The sequence below is a fragment of the Pseudorca crassidens genome, chromosome 8 (assembly GCF_039906515.1).
Source record: "Pseudorca crassidens isolate mPseCra1 chromosome 8, mPseCra1.hap1, whole genome shotgun sequence".
NCBI classification, from domain to species: Eukaryota; Metazoa; Chordata; class Mammalia; order Artiodactyla; family Delphinidae; genus Pseudorca; species Pseudorca crassidens.
The window spans coordinates 59,830,386-59,854,883 of NC_090303.1; the positions used below are offsets into that span (position 1 = coordinate 59,830,386).

A 24,498-nucleotide genomic window follows, 5' to 3' on the forward strand; every position below is an offset into this window, starting at 1 on the left:
GTATCACATTGATTGATTTGCATATATTGAAGAATCCTTGCATTCCTGGGATAAACCCCACTTGATCATGGTGTATGATCCTTTTAACGTGCTGCTTGCTAGTATTTTGTTGAGGATTTTTGCATCTATGTTCATCAGTGATATTGGCCTGTAGATTTCTTTCTTTGTGACATCTTTGTCTAGTTTTGGCATCAGGGTGATGGTGGCCTCATAGAATGAGTTTGGGAGTGTTCTTCCTTCTGCCCTGTTTTGGAAGGGTTTGAGAAGGATAGGTGTTAGCTTTTCTCTAAATGTTTGATAGAATTTGCCTGTGAAGCCATCTGGTCCTGCCCTTTTGTTTGTTGGAAGATATTTAATCACAGTTTCAATTTCAGAGATTGTGATTGGTCTGTTTATATTTTCTATTTCTTCCCGGTTCAGTCTCGGAAGGTTGTGCTTTTCTACGAATTGGTCCATTTCTTCCAGGTTGTCCATTTTATTGGCAGATAGTTGCTTGCAGTAATCTCTCATGATCCTTTGTATTTCAGCAGTGTCAGTTGTTACTTCTCCTTTTTCATTTCTAATTCTGTTGGTTTGAGTCTTCTCCCTTTTTTTCTTGATGAGTCTGGCTAATGGTTTATCATTTTTTTTTTATCTTCTCAAAGAACCAGGTTTTAGTTTTATTGATCTTTGCTATTGTTTCCTTCCTTTTTCATTTATTTCTGACCTGATCTTTATGATTTCTTTCCTTCTGCTAACTTTGGGGTCTTTTTTTGTTCTTCTTTCTCTAATTACTTTAGGTGTAAGGTTAGGTTGTTTATTTGAGATGTTTCTTGTTTCTTAAGGTAGGATTGTATTGCTGTAAGCTTCCCCCTTAGAACTGTTTTTGCTGCATCCGATAGATTTGGGTCGTCGTGTTTTCATTGTCATTTGTTTCTAAGTATTTTTTGATTTCCTTTTTGATTTCTTCAGTGATCTCTTTGTTATTAAGTAGTGTATTGTTTAGCCTCCATGTGTTTGTATCTTTTACAGAGTTTTCCTGTAATTGATATCTAGTCTTCTAGCACTGTGGTCAGAAAAGATACTTGATACTATTTCAATTTTCTTAAATTTACCAAGGCTTGATTTGTGACCCAAGATATGATCTATCCTGGAGAATGTTCCATGAGCACTTGAGAAGAAAGTGTATTCTGTTGTTTTTGGATGGAATGTCCTATAAATATCAATTAAGTCCATCCTGTTTAATGCTCAGTTATTTAAAGCTTGTGTTTCCTTATTTATTTTCATTTTGGATGATCTGTCCATTGGTGAAACTGGGGTGTTACAGTCCCCTACTATGATTGTGTTACCATTGATTTCCCCTTTTATGGCTGTTAGCATTTGCCTTCTGTATTGAGGTGCCCCTTGTTGGGTGAATAAATATTTACCATTGTTATATCTTCTTCTTGGATTGATCCCTTGATCATTATGTAGTGTCCTTCTTTGTCTCTTGTAATAGTCTTTGTTTTAAAGTCTATTTTGTCTGATATGAGAATTGCTACTCCAGCTTTCTTCTTATTTCCATTTGCATGGAATATCTTTTTCCATCCCATCACTTTCAGTCTGTACGTGTCCCTATGTCTGAAGTGGGTCTCTTGTGGACAGCATATATACGGTCTTGTTTTTGTATCCATTCAGCCAGTCTTTGTCTTTTTGTTGGAGCATTTAATCCATTTACATTTAAGGTAATTATCGATATGTATGCTCCTATTACCATTTTCTTAATTTTGGGGGGTTTATTATTGTAGGTCTTTTCCTTCTCTTGTGTTTCCTGCCTAGAGAAGTTCCTTTAGCATTTGTTGTAAAGCTGGTTTGGTGGTGCTGAATTCTCGTAGCTTTTGCTTATCTGTAAAGGTTTTAATTTCTCTGTCGAATCTGAATGAGATTCTTGCTGGGTAGAGTAATCTTGGTTATAGGTTTTTCCCTTTCATCACTTTAAATATGTCCTGCCACTCCCTTCTGGATTGCAGAGTTTCTGCTGAAAGATCAGCTGTTAACCTTATGGGGGTTCCCTTGTATGTTATTTGTTGTTTTTCCCTTTCTGCTTTTAATATTTTTTCTTTGTATTTAATTTTTGATAGTTTGATTAATATGTGTCTTGGCGTGTTTCTCCTTGGATTTATCCTGTATGGGACTCTCTGCACTTCCTGGACTTGATTAATTTTTCCTTTCCCACATTAGGGAAGTTTTCAACTATAATCTCTTCAAATATTTTCTCAGTCCCTTTCTTTTTCTCTTCTTCTTCTGGGACCCCTATTATTCGAATGTTGGTGCATTTAATGTTTCCCAGAGGTCTCTGAGACGGTCCTCAATTCTTTTCATTCTTTTTTCTGTATTCTTCTCTGCAGTAGTTATTTCCACTATTTTATCTTCCAGGTCACTTATCTGTTCTTCTGCCTCAGTTATTCTGCTATTGATTCCTTCTAGAGAATTTTTACTTATTGTGTTGTTCATCATTGTTTGTTTGCTCTTTAGTTCTTCTAGGTCTCTGTTAAATTTTTCTTGTATTTTCTCCATTCTATTTCCAAGATTTTGGATCATCTTTAGTATCATTACTCTGAATTCTTTTTCAGGTAGACTGCTTATTTCCTCTTCATTTGTTTGGTCTGGTGGGTTTTTACCTTGCTCCTTCATCTGCTATGTGTTTCTCTGTCTTCTCATTTTGCTTAACTTACTGAGTTTGAGGTCTCTTTTCACAGGCTGCAGGTTCGTAGTTCCCGTTGGATTTGCTGTCTGCCCCCAGTGGCTAAGGTTGGTTCAGTGGGTTGTGTAGGCTTCCTGGTAGAGGGGACTAGTGCCTATGTTCTGGTGGATGAGGCTGGATCTTGTCTTTCTGGTGGGCAGGTCCTCATCTGGTGGTGTGATTTGGGGTGTCTGTGAACTTATTATGATTTTAGGCAGCCTCTCTTCTAATGCGTGGGGTTGTGTTCCTGTCTTGCTAGTTGTTTGGCATAGGGTTTCCAGCACTGTAGCTTTCTCGTCATTGAGTGGAGCTGGGTCTTGGCGTTGAGATGGAGATCTCTGGGAGATTTTTGCTGTTTGATATTACGTGGAGCTGGAAGGTGTCTGGTGGAGCAATGTCTTGAACTCGGCTCTCCCACCTCAGAGGCACAGGCCTGATGCCCGGCCGGAGCACCAAGACCCTGTCATCCACATGGCTCAGAATAAAAGGGAGAAAAAAAGAAAGAAAGAAGGAAAAATAAAATAATTAAAATAAAAAAATAATTATTAAAAAAATAATTTAAAAAGAAAGAAAGAAGAGAGCAACCAAACGAAAAAACAAATTCACCAATGATAACAAGCACTAAAAACTATACTAAAAAGAAAAAACCCCAAAACAAGTGGGCAGACAGAACCCTAGGACAAATGGTAAAAGCAAAGTTATACAGACAAAATCACACACAGAAGCATGCACATACACACTGACAAAAAGAGAAAAAGGGAAAAAAAAAATATCGTTGCTCCCAAAGTCCACCACCTCAATTTGGGATGATTTGTTGTCTATTCAGGTATTCCACAGATGCAGGGTATATCAAGTTGATTGTGGAGATTTAATCTGCTGCACCTGAGGCTGCTGGGAGAGATTTCCCTTTCTCTTCTTTGTTCGCACAGCTCCTGAGGTTCAGCTTTGGATTTGGCTCCACCTCTGTGTGTAGGTCGCCTGAGGGTGTCTGTTCCTTGCTCAGACAGAACGGGGTTAAAGGAGCCGCTGATTTGGGGTCTGTGGCTCACTCAGGCCGGGGGGGGGGGGAGGGAGGGGCACGGAGTGCGGGGCGAGCCTGCGCGGCAGAGGCCGGCGTGACGTTGCACCAGCCTGAGGCGCACCGTGCGTTCTCCCGGGGAAGTTGTCCCTGGATCACGGGACCCTGGCAGTGGTGGGCTGCACAGGCTCTCAGGAGGGGAGGTGTGGAGAGTGTCCTGTCCTTGCACACAGGCTTCTTGGTGGCGGCAGCAGCAGCCTTAGCGTCTCATGCCCGTCTGTGGGGTCCGCGCTGATAGCCGCGGCTCGCGCCCGCCTGTGGAGCTCCTTTAAGCAGCGCGCGCTGATAGCCGCGGCTCGCGCCCGGCTCTGGAGCTCCTTTAAGCAGCGCTCTCAATCCCCTCTCCTCGCGCACCAGGAAACAAAGAGGCAAGAAAAAGTCTCTTGCCTCTTTGGCAGCTCCGGACTTTTTCCCGGACTCCCTCCCGGCTAGCCGTGGCGCACTAACCCCCTGCAGGCTGTGTTCACGCCGCCAACCCCAGTCCTCTCCCTGGGATCCGACCTCCGAAGCCCGAGCCTCAGCTCCCAGCCCCGCCTGCCCCGGCGGGTGAGCAGACAAGCCTCTCGGACTGGTGAGTGCTGGTCGGCCCTGATCCTCTGTGCGGGAATCTCTCTGCTTTGCCCTCCGCACCCCTGTTGCTGTGCTCTCCTCCGTAGCCCCGAAGCTTTCCCCTCCGCCACCCGCCGTCTCCGCCCGCGAAGGGGCTTCCTAGTGTGTGGGAACCTTTCTTCCTTCACAGCTCCCTCCCACTGGTGCAGGTCCCGTCCCTATCCTTTTGTCTCTGTTTATTCTTTTTTCTTTTGCCCTACCCAGGTACGTGAGGAGTTTCTTGCCTTTTGGGAGGTCTGAGGTCTTCTGCCAGCGTTCAGTAGGTGTTCTGTCGCAGCTGTTCCACATGTAGATGTATTTCTGATGTATTTGTGGGGAGGAAGGTGATCTCCGCGTCTTACTCTTCCGCCATCGTGAAGCGCCTCCAGCCATTGGATTTTTTGTGTATTTTTCTTTTCTTGAATTCTTGTTTTAAGAGTAAGGATCAGAAGTGGTCTGGTGCTTTTGCAGTGAAATGAGTGAGGGAGGGATGGATGTTATGAATGGGAACGGATGGATGAAGTAGGGAAATGTGGACTCACGGAGGCAGAGTTGTGATGGCAAACAGAGTGGCCAGGCCTCAGACATAGGCCTCACTGGGAGGTAATGTTTGAGCAAACTTTTGGAAAAAGTGAGGGAGGTAGCCATGAGGAGAATGCGAAGAAGCCTTCCAGCCTGTGGGAGCAGTGGCACCAAAGCTCCCACGTGTTAGCGGAACCTCAGGGAGGTCAGTGCGAGTCTGGAGCAGAGTGAATAAGATGAGAGGGTGGTAGGAAATGAGGTCACAGTGATGGATGATATCTCGTAGGTTGGGGGATGTACCTTGCAGGCACTGTAAACATGGAAACCATCTCATTGACCCCCATTGCACTTCTCTGGACACCTAAGGATCCAGAGAACCCAGGTTCCCAACATTTTTAAAAATGGGCTCTTAATATTCAGACAGGATTTCCAGAATCTTCTTTGGGGATTGTCATCTCCAGTTGTGGCCAGTTACCCTGCGCTACATAAGTGCTGTTTGGTTCGCTGTGGTCAAGAGAAAAATGTTATCTCTTTATATCAGGATTTCATCGAATCAGACAGACTGAATTGCTCACCAGTCACCTGTGTTGCATTATGCATTTGGGTTTTGCTCTAAGATTTAAACAGCAGTAGCTATGATTCAGTTTCCTTGGAAGCAATGGCAGTTCAAAGCTTATCCAACGGCCAGTTTCCAGGATAGAAATATGCTGCTTAATTAATATCGATCATTAGAACAACTTCATAGGAACTTAGGTTAGTGAAGTACTAAACAATTTACAAAGCAAGGCCACTCATGGAGAGCCACCTGACGGGTTCCACCAGCAGCACAATGAAGTGCAAGCCTCTTCATTCGCTATTGTTTCAGAGGAGGAAGTCTATCTTGTTGCACATTTTCCTTCCCACTGAGGATCACATTTCTATTTTATGTTCAGAGAGCATAATGTTGCCAAATATTCAGGAATGCAGATGCCCAACCAGTGCTCCAGGCAGGGGAGTTTTGAAGCAAATTCATTTTAGTGGGCCAGCCCTACCTTCCAGCTCTTTTGGCCAGGAGAGAAGAGCTGAGGAATGGGGGCCTGGGAAAGGCAAGGGAGGACCTCTCCTCAGACCTGTGCTGTATCATTAGCAGCTTTCAAGAGAGCGCTCCCTTTATACTTCTGGGCATTAAGCAAGTACTTCATTTTCTTTGAAATGGTGAAGAAATAGACCTCAGCATCCCTGTGGTAGTTTTACATGTGCTCTTATTTTTAGTACTTTTACATTTCCTGGTAAGGAAGGGAGAGAAATTTGTTTAGTGATTCTAGAATGGGCCACTTGCCTGCTGCACAGCCGTACCAGGTGCTCAGTGTGACTTCTCAGCATTTCCCTGTGTGCTCAGTGCTGCTTTCATGATATTGAAGCCCCTTTTCTTCCTTATGACACACAGAAGCGCCAGCATGGCAATGCCATTGGTGCCATCTCCTTACCTTTCCTGCACCTGCCTCAAGACCCCAACGTTTTGCTTGTTTCTAATCACTTCACTTTGGCTTTTTTGGGTCTGTTTTCTAGTTGCTAAGGAAGGCCCGTCTTGCCTCACTTCAACCAGGGCTTGAGTTGACCAGACACCTGGTGGTTTGAGGAGACTGCTGAGTTGTGTTCTGGCCTCTGTGTGTTGATAGGACGTATGAGGACTCAAACCCACAAATGTTCCCTCTTTATATCTTTGGCTTAAGATGACCGTGTGCCCAACTTAGACAAGAGGAAACTGTAGACTGATGGCTCTTATTTCCGTATCATTACCTCGGAAATCATAATTCATGTATCCATTCAATCATTGGTCATCTAGTTCTGTGCCAGGCATGGAGCTTAGGCGCTAGCGATAGAAGAGAAAACGAGGCAGGCACTGTCCCTGCCTTCCTGAAATTTATAATATGGTGAACTGGAAATAGTAAGTTACTGTGTGATCAGGATAAGAGGTGATAAAGCTCTGGAACTTGTGGGAAAGCAAAGAAAACAGCTATGGGAATCGTTATGGAGGTAGAATCAACAGACTGAAGAAGTTAAGAAGGATCATGTGCTTAATGGCGGATCAGATGCAAACCCAGACCTGTTGACTAGCCCTTTGCCCTCCAGACTGTGGTCTCATCAGCTCTAGATGATGCGTCTTTCCCTCTTTCTAGTGTGTGTGTGAGAAGGTATTTTTCTGACTCATTTGTTTTTCATCCCCTTCTTTCCCTGGATTTCCATATTCCCTCTAAACTGTAGGTCCTCTAAGAGAGTGCCCACTTTTCCTTTTTTGTCTTTCCACAGTATTAGTTACACTTACTATGTATTCACTCAGCAAACGTCTATGTGACAGGTGACAGGCATTGTATTAGGCCCTGAGGACAATGATACGAAATCACACCCTGTCCCTGTAACCAAAGTGTTCACAGCTAGAAGGGGAAAACTGACCTGAAGTATATAAGTAAATGTACCCGTGTGTTACAGGAGCTTTGAAAGAAGTATGTATGGGATAAGATGGAGGACAGAGGAGTGGTTAATTATAATATGGTGACGTGGAAATAATGATGACAGTTACACATTGTGATGTGCTATAAAGGCAAGGATTGGGGTGCTGAGGTAGAAGATAACAGGGGGATGGATATCTCTAGCTAGGGAGGTAGTGTTAGCATTGGTAGTCATCATGATAATAATAATTATAATAATGGCTACTGACACTTATTGGACATTTAATGTGTCCAACATTGCACTCAGCTCTGTATTTACATTACTTAAATTAATCTTTATAAAAATCTTACAAGGTAGGGTTGTTCCTATGTGACAAATGAGAATAATAAAGAGAGGCTATAAACTTGCCTAAGATCACACATCATTCATTTCTTCACCGAATAATTGAATTTATTGCACATCTACGAAGTGCATGACACTGGCTGTTGTGAGATGAACATGGACTATTCCCTCCTCCAAGTTTCCTGGAGGAAGCATTTGTGAAAATAAGTCAGGCTTTCTAATGGAGTTGTGGACAAAGCACTGTGGGAGAGCAGAGCAGGGAACCAACGGGGCCAGAAGGAGTGGGGGAAGGCTTCATAGAGGAGGGAGCGTCAGAGCTGGATTTGATGAATGAATTGACTGCAGAGAGGAAGTGCTATGTGCCAAGGTGAAAAAGAGACATGAAATGGTGTGGGATAGTCAAGAAGCATTGAGGTCTGTGTGTGTGAGTGGTAGGGGAGGGGCTGGGGAGGATGGGTTGCCAGGAGGTGGTGTGGGAAAGATTGATGGGGACCAGGTTGTAAAAGGCTGAAGTCAATGGGAAGGTACACATAGGAGGTTATGGATGTCCAGCAGAAGTGTTTAAGCAGGCTGGTGCTGTGAAGGAATGCACAGCTTTCTGGAAGAAGATTCTTGAGAAATGAGGAACCTTACCAGTTAGCAGTACAATGTACAGTATCATTTTCAGTGGAGTTAAATGAATTTCTAATTTCCAGGATATCTGTATATATCTGTATATACAGCAGCCCCAGAAATTTGCTCCACTGTAATTCTAATAACCTGAATGAAATCCTAGTGCCGTTTCATTTGTTCTATCCCAGAAGATGATGTTTAGCAGAAGCAACCAAGACTGTAACGTGGGAGATAAGAGCAGAGACACGGACAGTCCAAGGCACTGAGAATCTGAACAGGAAGGAGCAGGATCTTTGAGAGACACCCCAAAACTCTTTCTCACAGTCAAGGGTGGCACCTGAGAAGACATTTATTGTCTTGAGCATTTTACTACAGTACTAAATGAATAGCTATAAAATGCTTACAGGGATGCTTCAGGGCTCTGCTGCCTCAAACCCAGTATTAGAAAGGATAACAGAGGTCTGGGATTGGAGGAGAGCATGGACCAGTCAGACGGATCTTGCTGTTCTGTATCCTGCAGACTGATGTCTAGAGCCCCAGTCAGGGAGACTGCCGGCTTCCTGGAAATGTGTGAGTGGGCCAAGGCCACTGAGGGTTACGTCAGTGTGCGAGCTGCCTTTCTACCCATTGCAAGAGAAGTTGCCTTAGAAGTTGAACTTGGTCCAGACGTCAGAGAAATGGTCTCTTTCTCAGGCTTTCCCTGAGCTCTTGGAACTCTTAAGGAAGGTGAACTAACATCAAAGAGTGAGCTAGTGATGGTTGCTTGTTTGTTTTGGTAATTTGATAAAAGTGTTGATCAACACTTTTTGAACTGCAGCCTTCCCTCCCTAATCCTAATCTGCACTATTCATTGTAAATCAGTTTAGAAATGCCTATGCAGCCAACATGACCTCGAGACAAGGGTTGCTAATCAGTCACTTTGAAATAGATTAATGGTGTATTCCCAGGCTTTGCTAGGTGTGAAGACAGTGGTGATGACATTGATCCAAATCAATGGTATGATAGATAGACTGTAGTTCTCAGGATCACATACCAGCATCAGTTAATAACTTCTTTTAATGTCCATAGAAAGGATATCAGGTATACTTCATTTTTTGCCGTGTCACTTTCCGCTAGAAAATATTTTTACAGAGAGACTATAGAGGCAGTGTGGCTTAGTAGGTAACAGCCTGGATTCTGAAGCCAAACTGCCTAGTTCCGAGCTTCTCCACTTACTGGTTGTGTGACTTTGAGGACACTTAACCTCTCTGTGCCTCAGTTTCCTCATCTGTAAAATGGGGATAATAATCATACCAAACTCCTAGGCTGATGATAAGGATTAAATGAGTTTTCTGACATGGTCATGCTGTGTTAGTGTTAGCCATTATTTATAATATTTCCATTAATATCAGTCATAGGGAGTAGCCACCCAGAATGAACCATTACTCTCTGAGCTTCCCATTCTAAACTTTACTAAAAGGAAAGAAGTACACATTTGCTGTCAGGCACTATGATGGAACATTTATTATCTCACGTGAAACTCTACAATCCGGCCCATTAGATGATTATCTCCATTTTAAAGGTGAGGAAGGTATGGCTCAGAGAACTTAAATAACATGCCCCAGATGATATAGAGCTGAAGTGAACTTGAGCCCAATTGCAGTTCTCATGTTTTCCTTCTGTACTTTTGTTCCTTTTAGAATTCTCCAGGGATAAGTAGCAAACTCTGAAAAAGCAGAATTAAAAGTGCATGTCAACGCTGGCATTTTCACAGTACCCTGTGCTCTCTTCTCCCTTCCTCTCCTGCAGAGGTTGCCTGAGATGGTGTCTTATCTTATGTGGTCCATCTTGCACTGTGTGACTATGCCAAGGAGAGAGAGGCAGCCTGCGTGTCCCCTGGTCTCCCCCAGCCCCCTGCCTTGCCTCCTCTAATACCTCACTGGTTCCTCTGTCATGGAGCAGCCCACCCTCTCAGTAAGATTCAAAACACTCCTACTGTTCCAGCTCCCGAGAGCACCAGAAAGGAGTCAACACCCTCTAGAATCCCTCCTACACCTCCAGAGAGCCTAGTGCCTTCCAGAAGATTAGAACCTTTGTTACTCTGTGAAAGTCTCAGACATCTTTTGGATGCAGTTCCTCGATGTTTACATCTGGGAAGTTCTGAAAGTCTTCATAACTGCCCGGGCATCATTAAGATGCAGACAATTCTGAGATTGCACAACTCAGCTTGTAAACACATGTCGGGATGACCCTGGCTCTTTATAGAGAAACTTACAAAGTTTCTACACCTTGGCAGTTGGAAAGAATATAGATTTGAAGATAACATTTTGGTACTTCATGGGAATCAACATCATTTTGCCTCTATGCTCCAACCTTCACTTTCTCTGGTGGTCCACCTCCCTTCATCCTTCATTACCACACCCTAAAATTATAGTTGTTTGTAAGAGCATGGACGTACATTCATATACATCAGGTTGTTTTTTGCATATCGTATTCCAAGCCCATGCATGCAGGACAATTACCACTCTACCTCCAGCTCACTGACTATGCAGTGAAGACTCATTATTACCCTGGTTCTCATCCCATTCACGCCCTTTATGTCTCAGAACAACAGTGAATGGAGAGCGAGGTATATTGCAGGGCATGAAGGGAATAAGAAGGCCAAGGACATGGGGATAAATTTGAACTAAGGAGGGGAAAATTTAGGTGAAGATGGTTTGTCTGAGGAGCTTATCATCTTTGATGTTTGAGAAATTTTACTTTTTGTTAGCTGTTTCTTGAATCATGATCCTTGGGTCTGGTGGAAAACTGTAATTTTTGGAAGGCTTATTTCTGCAAAAGCTTATGGTTATGGAGAAAAATCCATGTTTGTAGGCCCGTGAATCAGAGTCTAAGGAATCTGTTTGGATATTTAGTGTCTCATAAAATGTAACGTAGAAAAGAGTTGTGGAGCATCAGAGCTGTAAAAGGTCATGGAGACCATGTGGTCCTCACCCCTCCTTCTAGTGATGAGGCTGTGAAGCCAAGGGAAGCTGAATGATTTATGCAGGTTACATGGCTACAAGGAGGGTTAGAGAGACTGAGGTAGAAGAGACCTCCTGACTCCTAAACCAGTATATTTTCAACATTATCACACGTTACTAATCATTTGGAAGCATTTGAACCAAAGTATGAACCGTGTGTTATGAGAGAATCTTAGCAAGAAGAGACCTTGGAGGTCATCTAGTGCCATCTCCCTCCTGATGCAAGAATCCTCTTGGTGACATTAACAGATGGCACTACTCCCTACTGATGCTAGGAAGCTTAGTGCTTTATAAGGCAACTTGTTTTATCTTTGCCTATCCCTACATATTGGTAAATTTACCCCAACAAAAGGTCGAATTTCTATTTTTAAAGCCTCTGTCCAGGAGGAGTGAGTGTGGCCAAAGGGGAATGGAATGGTATTAGTGATGGTGTAGAGTTTTACTCCTAATGTAAGGATAACAATGCCTATCTTGTAGGGCCAGTGTGAGGATCAGAGGTGCAGTTTATAAAGTGTCTACCGTAATAGCTGCTTCAATAGGTACTCAAATTTTAGTTATTGTTGGCTTTTGTCATCATGATCCCATTTTTTGAAATTATGCCCTCTGGAGCGACATAGACTATGTCTAATCCCGCAAATATTTGGAAGGCAGTTAGCATGACCTCTAAGCCTTCTTTTCTTCAGACTAAATGTTCCCTGATTCTTCTACCATTCTTCCTGTGATGCATTTTGGATGCCTCCGTTGCTTTCATTCCCTCCTGTTTGTCAATTTTCCCCTTAAACTGTGGTGGCCAAATGCGGTCAGTCCGATGTGCTTGACAGTAGAATAATTACATCCCTTGATCTGGACATCGCACTTCTCCTACAACAACCTAGATTTATGTTAGCATTTTTGGAGGCCAGATCACACAGTTGGCTCAAGTAAAACCTTGTTCTACTATCCAGAATGTTAGCGACGTCTCCCAACATTGTGTCAACCACAGATTTGACAAGCATGATTTTTACATCTTCATCCAAGCGGTTGATAAAAATGTTGAACAAGAAAAGGCCAAAGGCTGAGCCTCCCGGAACACCTCTGATCCTTCCCTGCATATTGACATCCAACCGCTGTTTGGTGACGTTGTTGCACTGTGTGACTATGCCGTCACCAGCTCCAAGTCTACTCACCTATGCTAACAAAAATGACTCAGCAAGATATAGTCATTCTTTGTGTTTTTGAAATTGGATATTTATTTAAAGATAAAATACCATTCTTTTATCAAGGAAGACAGGTTTTGAACCCATAATTGGGAAAATGTGAACTCAGAAGTAATTTCATGTTTGAGTTACTATGTAATGCTGAAAGAAAAAAAAAAAAACAACTTCTCTTAATGTGAAATGATAATGCTCGCTTAAATTTGTTTATTTTTCCAAAATGTTTTGAAATTATTCTCTGGGTCTGGGGGAAGGAGGCTGGAGAATTTGCAGATTTCATGCGTTGGGGAGAAAGGAGATTTTTGAAATATTAGGATATAACTTTCAAGAGCTTTTTCCATCTCTGGTGGAGATCACAGAGACAAAGAGATCTCTTAAAAATGTTGGTGGGGGAGGGTGTGAAGTATATCCTAGATAGTCTTTTTTGATTCTTTTTAATGGTTCTCAGAGAAGATTCTTAAACTTTTTGAGGGGAGAGTTATTTCTTTCTCTCATTTAATGTGCTTTATGCTGAAGAAATCAAACCAGTGTCTTTGCACCAGGTTTCAAAATTTTTGAACAAGTTTTTCTTGGTCTCCATGGTGGAGGTTAAGAACGATTATGGACATACCATTTGAGCCAAAGTGCTTAAAGACTTGAAGCTCGTTTCTTGGTATCTTCCTTGAAGGGCTCGTTTAATGTTTTCTCAAAGGCTTTACTTTCTAATCTACGTTCCACGTTTGTGGCTTTCTTCTTAATTCTGATCCTGTCTATGTCTCTACCCCATAATCAAACAAGTATGTTAACATCTAACATATCTTAACATCTTTTATTGTGATCATGCTTTGAGATTTCAAGATAAATAGACAAAAGAGTTAGCATTCTCAAAAATCGCCCAAGTAATAAAAGATAAGATTTCATTATACTGAATATTCTAGGAATGTCATTTTATAATTTACTCATTCTCTCACTATTTACTGCAAGCCTATTGTGCCAGGCACTGATCTGGGCCACGGAGACTCAATGGGAAGTAAAGTTGGACTTAGTCTCTTCTCTCATTGTGCTTATATTCTAGAGGGAGAAACAGATATTGATCAAATAATCGAAGACAATTGTAAACTTGTGAAAAGTGCTATGAAGGAGGGGGAGGTGGTGCCCTTCATTGGAGAGGTCAGGGAAGGCTTTCTCTCATGATGCTTAGTTTGTGATTTGAAGGTGGAGTCTGGGGAAGAGTACAGGTGGCAGAAAACAGCATATTCAGCTCTGTGCTGAAATGGAGCATCTTCAGTATGAGAGCAGGAAAATTCATGCAGGTGGAGTGAATCGCAGAGAGCCAGAGTGAAGGTGGTATGAGATGAGCAGGGGAGGTAGGAAGGGTGTCATACAGGCCTTGGAGGTCACACTGAGAGTGCTGTCGGGGTCTTCTGAACCATGAGAAGCCACCTAAGAAGCATGGAGAGGGTGGGCCATGTAGCTGGATTTGCGTGCGATGAGATCAGTTTTGCCTTTTGAAAGGGTGACTGTGGCTGTATTATGGGAAAGAGGAGGAAGGGAAATCAAGTGAATGACCAGGGACCAGTTAGGAGAGCACTTGTTTAATCCAGGAAAGAAGATGGTGGTTGGGTGGAAGTTGGTGGAAAAAGAGACGGAAAGAGAAGGATGCTTACATTGAATTTATGGTACTTGGGGACTACATGTGGGGGTGATAGAAAAGAGGTGCCAAAGGAGGGTTCAGACATTTTATATTATTGTTTGTGAACTTAAAGAGAATATTATTTTAAAAATTGTATAGCTCTATTGATAACGTTCACTAGCACAGCACAACAGGAATAATAAAAAGAGAGTCAGAAATCCTTCTGTGCCTCAGATGTATTATTGACAAAGGATGAAAAATTTCAAACATCTTTAAGGATCTAAACACTGGAAAAATAATACTTACAATGTTTACTTCATCACAACCTCACTAAGACCTAGAGAAAGAAGTTGGTGAAGGTTCACTTTCGAAAGAAATAACGATTATCTTTATTTTCGCTATTACTTTTAGTTTGATTCTCTACGCCTCTAGATCCTATAAAAAGGACTCAAGCGTATCCCTGTGCTGCCACCCCAATACAAATCACCATTTCCTTTCATCTCACTTTAAGCAACCACAATATTTTCCCACATCAGAAAAACCTTCCAGTATATAAGGGGAGCCTTTGAATCATGTGTGTGTGTCTAAGCCTGTTCATGCCTTTGGGATCTCAAGACAACAGTCGGCTTACAGTCTAAGCCAGGTGCCCAGTTGCCATCTGGGCTCCTGACAAGCTGTGTGGTCAGGGTATAGAAATCAGAAACCTGGGAAAGGTGCAGTGTGATGAACACAAGCACCCCCGATACCATATATGTTATCACCGTCATTTAACACACAGTGCAGGAAATCCTGTTCTTCCCAGAAGAACTTCAAAGAACCACTATTAGTAGTGCTGGGTAACTTTTTTTTTTTTTTCTTTGCCAAAGCGCAGACAGATAGATATTTTTCCTCTAGTAAATTGCTAGTGACACTCCCATTTCTTTCCTGTCATCCTCAACCCATTGTCCAACTGACCGCTCAGATTTCCCTACCCTTCAAGGCTGAAGGGCTGTACCTGGCTGTTTCCAGAGGCCCACTGAGTTATGTTGCTTTGCCCTGAACTTTCTTTTTCTCTTCTAGGTTCTGAGTTTCTCACATTTCAGCCCCACCATGTTGATCAGCCCTCTTCCGCCTCAGTGTGAATCCTCTCTTGTTGTCCCACTGACATTCTTTTCTAGGAAGAGCTGTCTTTTAAGCCAGCTTTATCATGCATATTTTACCTTAGTTTTGAATTTTAAACAAAGAAACCTTCGTTCAAGTCATCAGAAATAAATACATGATATTAGGTCCCTCAAGTGACTCAGTTGTGTCATTATTTTCTTCACTACTTTCATGCAGTGTTTGTTTACTAACTGCCTACTGTGCTCTGAGCACCATGGATAGAATAATGAACACAAACATTCTATATTCTTGAGGAAAAGACCATGAACAAGTAAACAGACGAGAAATCATTGTCAGTATTCCATTCTTCCACCAAATTGTTAGAGATTGATTTTATGGAAATACAGCAGAGTTGTAACTCTCACTCCTGTCATTGGATCCCAGACACCCTGTTGTCTTTTCCAGTCATTCATCCTCAGTCCCCAGGTTGTTGAGCTTGGGTCATGAGTACCCAGATTATGATTTGGAAAAGTAGTTTCCTGGAAAAAAAGAAGAGGTGGTTAGTCTTATAGGACTGAAAAAGAAAAAATAACAAGTGTGCTTGTCATTCAAAGCAGGGTGCTGAATGGCTCTTCCCTAAATCATAGTGTTATGCACTTACCACAGAAATCATTTTCAAATGCAATATATATCACACCAAGTCAGAGCAGATATGCACTAAACATCCCTGATGTAAACCTCCCATTGGGATGGCGGCAGGGTGATTAGCGAACTTCCAGGTATTTTCTTATGTGCTTTCCTCTTAAGGTGGATAGTTATTTTTCATCTCATCGTAGCTGTAAGTTGTAACAAAGATAAATGGACCCGTGGCTTGCCAGAAGCCATAACTGTATTTAGTTGACATGACCAGATTCCCCATTTTGGCCTTTGAGAGCTTGAGAGTAGACTGAAGCATTCACCTCTTCTGACCCTTTTCCCTCTGTCTTCTGTCTTCTCTGGGCAGAATATCTCGATGCATAACACCGTTGGTGGGGCCATGGTGGGGCCTGGAGCTCACCAGCTTGGCAGCACCCGGATGCCCAACCATGACACCAGCGTTGTGATTCAGCAAGCCATGCCGTCACCCCAGTCCAGCTCTGTCATCACACAGGCACCTTCCACCAACCGCCAGATCGGGTAAGGAGACCTCTTCGCTGTCTCTGGGTCCTGGCTGGAGCTCAGGGAATGTTCTAGACTTTCTCCTAGTTTCTAGTCCTCAGGTTGGATAAGACAGAAGTTGGTTTTCCTGGCTGGTGTGATATTGCCTAGAGCTCAGAGTGATGTTTTTGATGGGAGAAGGGAAGAGGGAGTCTCTGTTTGGTGGAAGCTCTTTGACCCTGACTTTGGGGAGAAAAGCAAGTCATTCTGTGTCATTGTTTCTTCAAACAAGATTCTTGAACTTCAAGATGACCATGGGGAAACCCCATGGATGTTGCGAGCAGAGCATGGTTCTCAGGACAAATGCTTGAGGATGGCGGAGGGAAGTGTCACCTGCCCAGCCTCCTCCCTAACAGAGTATGTCCCTCCATTCCTAAGGTCTAAGCCCATCACCTGTGTCTTTGGTGTATTTCCATGGTCCTCCTTCCCTCTGATCATTTCTTCTGTGCTTCTCTTCCTTTTTAATACCTTCTCATTAGCTCTCCTCTCTCTCTGCATTGGTCCATATTCATTCCTGGAGTAGACAAATCAAAGAAAGCAGGCCCTATCCCTCTCATTTATGTAAAAAAGAACAACACTGAGGCATTGAGAAAAATAGGTAGAATGCTCCCAGACACTGTGTATTATGGGATGGAAAGAGAGCTCACTTCTGAGTATCAGGTGATAGGTCTCGGCCCTTGTTACTCAGAGTGTGGTCAGAGGACCGGCAGCGTGTGTATTACCCAGGCGCTTCTTAGAAATGCAGGATCTCTAGCCCAGCTTCCTTCTCTCCAGAATGAGGATGGTGTCTCTTCTTTCCACCCTCACAAGAGTAAAGTGAAAAGGAAATAAAAGATTTAAGAGTGCTTGGGATCTTAGAAAGAAAAGGTAGTAACTTAAGCCAAAGAGCTATGATAAATTTATGTTGCTGGATGCTGAGAACTGCTTGCTCTCTGTTCCCAGAATTCTCTGTTGAAAATAGGAAAGGGAGCTTGCTGTGTTTGGTATACGCCATCAGAATTAGTTTGAATATTCCATTGAATAATAGATGCAGTGATTTTAAGAAAAATATTAGAAGCTGTCCCACTATTTGTCAGTCTGTCTTTTCCCTTTCTTGTTTTAAATGCTTGTAAGAATTCCACACCAACAGGGAGCACTAGGGACAATGGCTTATCCCTCCTTAGAATGCTCTAGAAAGGGTAGCTTGTCTCTCACATTTCTCAACTCATCAGGATGGGTTGTGACGTATGAAGATGAATCTTAACAAGTGGAAGTTGTGGGTGATGACTGTGCTGTGAGTTTGCCATGGGTACCTTTGGTTTCCCATTCAAGAAAGTTAATCTGGCCATTTGAATGCGTGGCTTTGTTGGAAGAAGCCAATGCTAAATTCGCAAGTGTCTCTGTTAAAGATTTCTTTTCTTCTCAGATGACTGTGGGAGCCAATGTTGCACCACCTAAAGCAAAAACCTATAATATACTAAGAGGGTGGGGTCGTTAAAGACAGCATTTCAATCTCAAGGGACTCCTTCACTCCAGGGGCTTGGCTTTGGGCAAACAATTCACAGTTAGGCAAGCTAATTGTAATTATTTTATTTTCCTTTCAAGGGGAGAAAAACATAAAATGTGCTAGAGTTTACTAGCAGTTTTACAGCATTCCTTCTCCCCTGGAGTTCTGCTTCCTGCCCCACGGCTGCCCTCTTGCAGGACCTTAGTATCTGGCCATTGTTAGTACAATGCTGGTGTTTGTGAAACAATCATTTAAGGGTTAGCACTAAATTCTAAGATGGGTATTGACTCTGTCAGTAATGTACCCAGCTGGCCCAGGGCTGTACAGTTGGATGACATTCCTAGGCTGTGTCACTGCCCTGACAGGTGCGGGTGTTTCTCTGTTACATGTGACCTCCCGACCCACTCTGTCTTCTCGTTTATTCCCAATCCTGGGGTGTTATGTGTCTCTCCTGGTGTGTTCTAGGAGATAATGGTCACTTTTAGGACTCTATCTTGTTGCCGAGCTTGAAGGAAGCTGTTTCTTTGCTTCACATCCTTCCCTGTTGTGCTTACCATGTTGATTCCAACCCCTACTTCCTGTCATTTCCATTTTCTCCACGTGACCCATCTAAAACCTTGCCCGGATGATCATGGGGGCTCAGCAAGTAACAACCCAACCCATCTCACCAGTGGATTCAGAATGAAACTCTAGGTGGTAACATTTGGGGATGGTTGACTCTTAGTTCTCTCAGCAAAGAGGAAATGAGTACTTATTTTAAAACATGAGTTCCCTCTGGAGACTGTGTCTTTAAATGAGCATTTGAAATTGCAGATAGTTTTCTTTTTTTTTCTCTGAGGCTGCACAGAACCATATTGTAGTAATATTCTGATTTTTATCACAACCTCAAATATTTAAGTGTCAAAATCTGGCCAAGCCACCTGCAAATGTTTGCCATGGCTACTGGCCAACAAAAACAGCAAACAGCAATGAAAGTCTTCATTCAGGCTCAGCACTTAAGCTGCATCCAGCCAGAGAGGCTGGGACCCACCTGTGCCCACGCACAGGGCTCTTTTGCTGCGGCCAGTGGGTGTGTTCACGACTAGAACTTTGCGGGAGAGGGAGGGGGCTGCCTGTCTCCTATTCCCCCCTTTTCTTCCCTTCGACTAGTGCTCGGCTTCTGTTGCCAATCCCACTTTTGTTCTCCTTTCTGCCACTACCCCGCTTCATGTTGTATTTAAACTTAGCGGTTTGAATGGATTGGGAGTGATATTGACATGAAGGACGGGGAAATGAGAGTAGTGCCTGTTCTCAGGGAAGATTTGGGGGACAAAGTTTATGCATCCTTGTGTGCGCATTTGATTTTCGTACTTTTGGAGCAGGCATTGAGCCAAAGTAGAACAAAATGAGTGTGTATGCAAAAATCTGAAGAAATAAGGTTATAAAAGTAGGTAGACAAACCACATGGGCAACTTTCAGTGCATCCCATGTCCCCCCCAACACACACCATGCCGATGCCCAGTTCTGTCCAAGTAGCACTTTTATCCCAATAGAAACTGGAGGTAAGTATAAATATCCCAAATTGCACTCGTGTGGTTAGGCAGCCTAGAAAATCACACAGCGCTAGAGAGTGTAGGAGGCATCCCCAAACTAGTGACTACTTGTGCTTAGTCAAACGGGCAGACGCTCTGTCGGAAAGAGTGTCTTTGGCTGATTGATGGTAGCATTTTAGGAGATAAGTTTTCCAGGTGAAAAAAAAAAAAGAGTGAGCCATGGGCTGTGGGAGAGACAGAAAACAAGCATGTGTTAAATATAGATGAAATCGATTCAGGCTTGGACCAAATATGTGGCAGATTCCAAGCAGTATCTCTACTCCAGTCATTTTTATTAGATATCATGTAACAGGCTCATTAATTCAGGACCAAGTCTGCAAAACCCGGGAAAATGGTGGATGAGTAGGTAACAGTAATGCAAATGCTCTCTGTCTCTTCTTCTGTCTTTTTCTCTCTTTATCTCTCTCTCTCTCCTCATATGAGACATTTTTGTAGGAGCCAGTAATCAGTTACGTAGGTGGCTATAATCTTAATACACCCCAGCCTTCCTAAAGAAGCCGATTTCTCTTTATGGAGTCAATGTTATTAGATAATTCATGCTCAGTAATTCTTCAGGAGAACTGTGAAGATAATATAGAGTGTAGAGGTCTACAAAAATGGATGTCAGTACAGAGTTCTGACGGGTTATGGGAGGCACTGCCAAAATATTCCACAAAATTTCTTCCTGTTTTCAAAATGTTCCATAGATTTAGTTCTCTGTATGGAATTGGGCAAATACATAAGCTCTTTAGATTACTGGTGACAATTATTTGACAGTAATTGTTCACAATGGAGGTGTGATACATCTAACATCAGAATATACAAGTGTTCCTACCAAGGCTGATATTTGCACAAAAGGTATCTGGTCCATTGTGGAATATTCTAGTTAAGATATCAGGAAACAGAAAATATGTTCAACAGCGTGTGTATATGAAACCTCTCCCTGATTGTATGCCGGTTTTAGTCCTGGCAAATATATGTTTGTGTGATGTGCAGCTCTATTAGCTATTTGGTCATAAGCTCTATTTGCATGAAGCTGTCCTTAGGCAATGTAGACCTAAAACTTAGCCAGAAATTTGTATAAAATATCGTAGAAGCAAATCTTGTTTTATGTAAAAATAAAAAGGAACTGATACTCATCATAAATTGTATTTCTCACAGCTTTTACGTGATTCTTTAATAATAATACTAATGAAAAGAAGAGCTTATCCCATCTCAGAACTTGTTGGCATAAAAAGCAACACCACCTTGCCTATCGGGGAGAGTCATGTGGCTTTGTTGTATGAGTTGTCGTTGCTGCTTGAGGTGTCCATCGAGATGGGAATGTTAATTGATTCGAAGGTTTTTGTGTTATTGTTGCTCTGAAAAAAAAAAAAAGGAGAGTGGTCAATAAATGATGCCATCACAGAAAGGCGCCAATTAAAGAAGCCTTAGATAACAAAGCAGGTTACAGTTTAAGAATGTGCTTGCTCTGTAAGTGCATAGGTGTATAAATCCATTATTAAGAGTTTTCTTAAACTCCACAAACCAACGGAACATGATTAAGAGTGTCACTGCCCACAACCGGGCAGTGCTAGCGGCGTCCAGGCCAGCCTCTTCCTGCTAGAGGCAGCAGCCGGCAGGCCCCGGCTTATCACTGGCCGCCCCTGCCCCCTACCCTTCTCCAGGACAGCCTGAAGCCTCCTTTGAGTAATTCAGAACAGAAGCCATCATTTCCTGCTTTGTGTTTTGCTGAATATCACGGCCGTGAACATTGCTTTATTGTTAGAAAGTTGCTGGATCTTTCACAGCGCCGAGAACATTTACGAGGGCCCTTCAAGGGGATGCTTTCTGGGAGGGTTGACGGACTTAACCATATGGCTCCCGTTAAACCCCATACAGAGCCTTGAGAAATTACCTCTGACAAGGGGGCCAGCAGCCTTCCACTCACAGAGTTTTATGTGTGGAATGAAACATTAAGTACTGATACTTGAGGAAATATAAGGTTTCTTAACATTCAAAAGTTGTAATACCACATGGTATTGTGGCCAGATGAAGGAGGCAGAGCCAGAACACCAGAGCACATGGCTGCATATTCCAAGAAGCAGAAAAACACCCCTGCTCTCCTCTCTGAATCTGGTTCTTGCCTGTGATCCCTCAGGCCAGTCTTGTATGTCTTGGTGTCTCAGCTTCTCACCCAGAACACAGCAAGTCTGGTATCTTAGCTCGGACTGCTATAGAAAAGTACCATAGACCCGGTGGCTTAAACAATAGGCATTTATTTCTCGCAGTTCTGGAGGCTGGGAAGTTCAAGGTCAAGGTGCTGGCAGATTTGGTTCTTGGTGAGGGCTCTCTTCCTGCCTCGCAGATGGCCGGCATCTCACTGTGTGATCACCTGACCTCTTCTTCGTGCATGAAGAGAGAGAGAGAGAGAGACAGACAGACAGACAGACAGATTGACAGAGAGAGAGGAGAAAGAGACAGAGAGATGGTGTCTCTTCCTCTTCTTAGGACACTAATCCCATTATGGGGGCTCATGACCCGTTTAAACCTAATTACCCGCAAAGGCCCCACCTCCTACTACCATCACACGGGGGTTAAGTCTTCAACATATGAATTGGAGGAAGACACATTCACATAACAGCTAGTCTTCTTGGGAAAGAAAATTGGAAGTCATTCTTCAGTGGCTTGAGCTATTTGTTAGAAAAGCCCGGGATTAGCAGGCTGATACTAAAGAGAAGAAAGGAAGCTAACGTTTATCCAACATCTACTATGTGCCAGGCACTGATCTAGCTTTGCATGTTGTTTTCTATCACATTCCAAGAGCCCAGAGGGGTAGACGTTAGTTGCTCTGGGTTTTTTTTTTTGCTCTAGGAAGAGAAATAACTTGTCCAAAGTCATTCAGCCAGTGAGATGAGCAGATTTTTGAACGTGGCTCTATTGGACTTCAAAGCACATGTTTTCCCTGTGCTCCTGCCCATAGCAATCCCAGTGCTGTGGAAGACACATGAGCATGTCTGACCATTTGGGAGAGTCATCTAACCACAAGAGTTGGCTAATGCTTAGTCTCTGGTTACAGTGTAAAGAGCGTCTGTGCTTTCACACACCTGCAGGGCGGTCAAGGGCAGAGGTGGACACACTGAGTTGCCAGCAGCTGCTTCAGTCCTTCAGTAGAAATATACAGGAGTTCCCTGGCCCTCAAGGAAGGGGGATTGGGGGCTGTTTGAGCACATGGATACAAAAAGGCCCTGTACCTGGGAGATCTGGCCAAATACCCTTATTTGTAAGAAAACCAAAGTCAGCACTGAGAGTGCTGCCCTTTCTCCAGCCATTTGGTTGCTGTACAGTTGGCTTTGTGGTTTGCAGGAAGACCCTATCCCCCGCCCAGATGAAGTGTGACTTCCAGCCTATTCTGATTCCTGTGTGGATAGGTGACTTTGCCTGTGACATCCTCTTGGGGGAGGATTTCATTTCTGAATCTTACAAACAGAAGCCCTGCTCACAAAGTTCCAGAACCTTCCATATAAGTGTCTCTGTGTGTTTTGACCTTCTCTTCCCCCCTGCCATTTCTAGACTAGATAGGCACAGGTTAGGGTCTGCTTCTAGAGCAAGTAGCCTAGGATCATTCGGTCTGTGTCTGTTGTAAATTTGGACACTTGTTCTTTTGTGCAGCATGTTGAAAAGATATGCCTGGAAAAGACGAGCTTGCTCAGAGCCAAACCATGTCAGGTCAGAGGGGAGTCTTGGAAAAGCATTGGCCTTGTGTTCAGAAGTCATGGGTTTAGGCTCTGCCACTCAGAAAGGATTATAACCTTGGCCAAGTGCACAACAGCCCTCGGCCTCAGTTCCTTCATCTATACGTGAAAAGTTTAACCAGCTGATTACAAGTCACTCTCAGCAACACAATCCTCATTCAGTGCTTCTTTTCTGTCTCAAATATATTTTCTCTTTCGGTTTGTTTTCCTCCAGGAGCTGAGTTTGGTAGGGGGTCTAGATGATCTGAGTTCCAGGATGAGTTCATGTGCCCACATGGGTAAGAACAGGATAGGACTTGGGAATGCTTGGGAAGAGGAGACCAGTACAGTCAAGAGAAGGGTCCTAACATATGAAGCCAGAGAGACCTGACTTCCAGGCTCAAATCCTAGGTGAATCACAACAAATTTATAATTCTATCACATGGGAATGAACACACCCGTTTTACAGCTGAGTAAAGTGAGGTTCAGAGACTACATGACTTGCCCCAGGTCATACTGATGATGGCAAGAGGCAGAACTGGAAGCCAGGCCACCTACACCTCACTGTCCCAAGGGTCCAGATGAACTTGACTTCTCCAAGTTTTGACTTCCTCACATGTAAAATGAGGAAGCATCACTAGAAAATTCTCAAAGTCTCATCCAGCACTAAAAAGCTGATGATTTTCATAACAGATTTAAATTTGAAAACTACTTGGAAGGTCAGTTGTTTGGGGGCTCAGTGCTATACGCAAGACTATGTTGTTTCCTCCCTTGCACTAATCTTATCAACAAACTGTTCTTTTATTCTCATTTTGCTAAAAGTGGCTTATTGCTGAAGATCTGACTAGAAAAACACCTAAACAACAGAACAGTCTTTTAGTGAAAGACATAAAACAAGTGTAATGCAAGAAATTGGGACAATTACCTTGCCAGACACAGCTCTATGGGAAAATGCAGTCCACTGTCTTCTTTTTTAGACTTAACTGTTTTTGGGGTTACTTTATAGATGGCCTGAAACATAAGGCTTTAGCTTATATCAATATTTAGTGTTTTTCTAGGGGTAAGCCTTGGATAAGGTGCCAAATAACTAAACACTGGGAGTTGAGGATATATATTTCCCATAATATAAGATGCAATGATTAACTGCACCTTTCTGTACTTGTCAGAGTTCCTACATGGGGATTGGCTCAGTATTTTCTGTTTTCAGGGCCAGAATCACGAAAGCCTAGCTGGCTCACCACTGTAGGTTTACATGTGTCCCAGTGTTGTGTTTAAAAGAGTCCCAGAGCTAAGTGTAATTATTCCTTGAAGAACACCAAAAGGTTTAGTAACATGGGAAAATGACTGGTGTGTGCAACGCTCTCCAAGGTG

At 43.1% G+C, this 24,498-nt stretch overlaps 1 protein-coding gene across 7 annotated transcripts in view; it reads left to right on the forward strand.

Moving 5' to 3' along the window:
• The window catches only part of CREB5 (cAMP responsive element binding protein 5), a 412,570-nt gene that overhangs the window by 143,614 nt on the left and 244,458 nt on the right, over positions 1–24,498 (forward strand). For all 7 annotated transcript variants that reach the window (XM_067746600.1, XM_067746601.1, XM_067746602.1 and 4 more), the window contains one exon: positions 16,164–16,336. In XM_067746600.1, the coding sequence (XP_067602701.1) occupies positions 16,164–16,336 (173 nt within the window). The remainder of the gene's footprint in view (positions 1–16,163; positions 16,337–24,498) is intronic.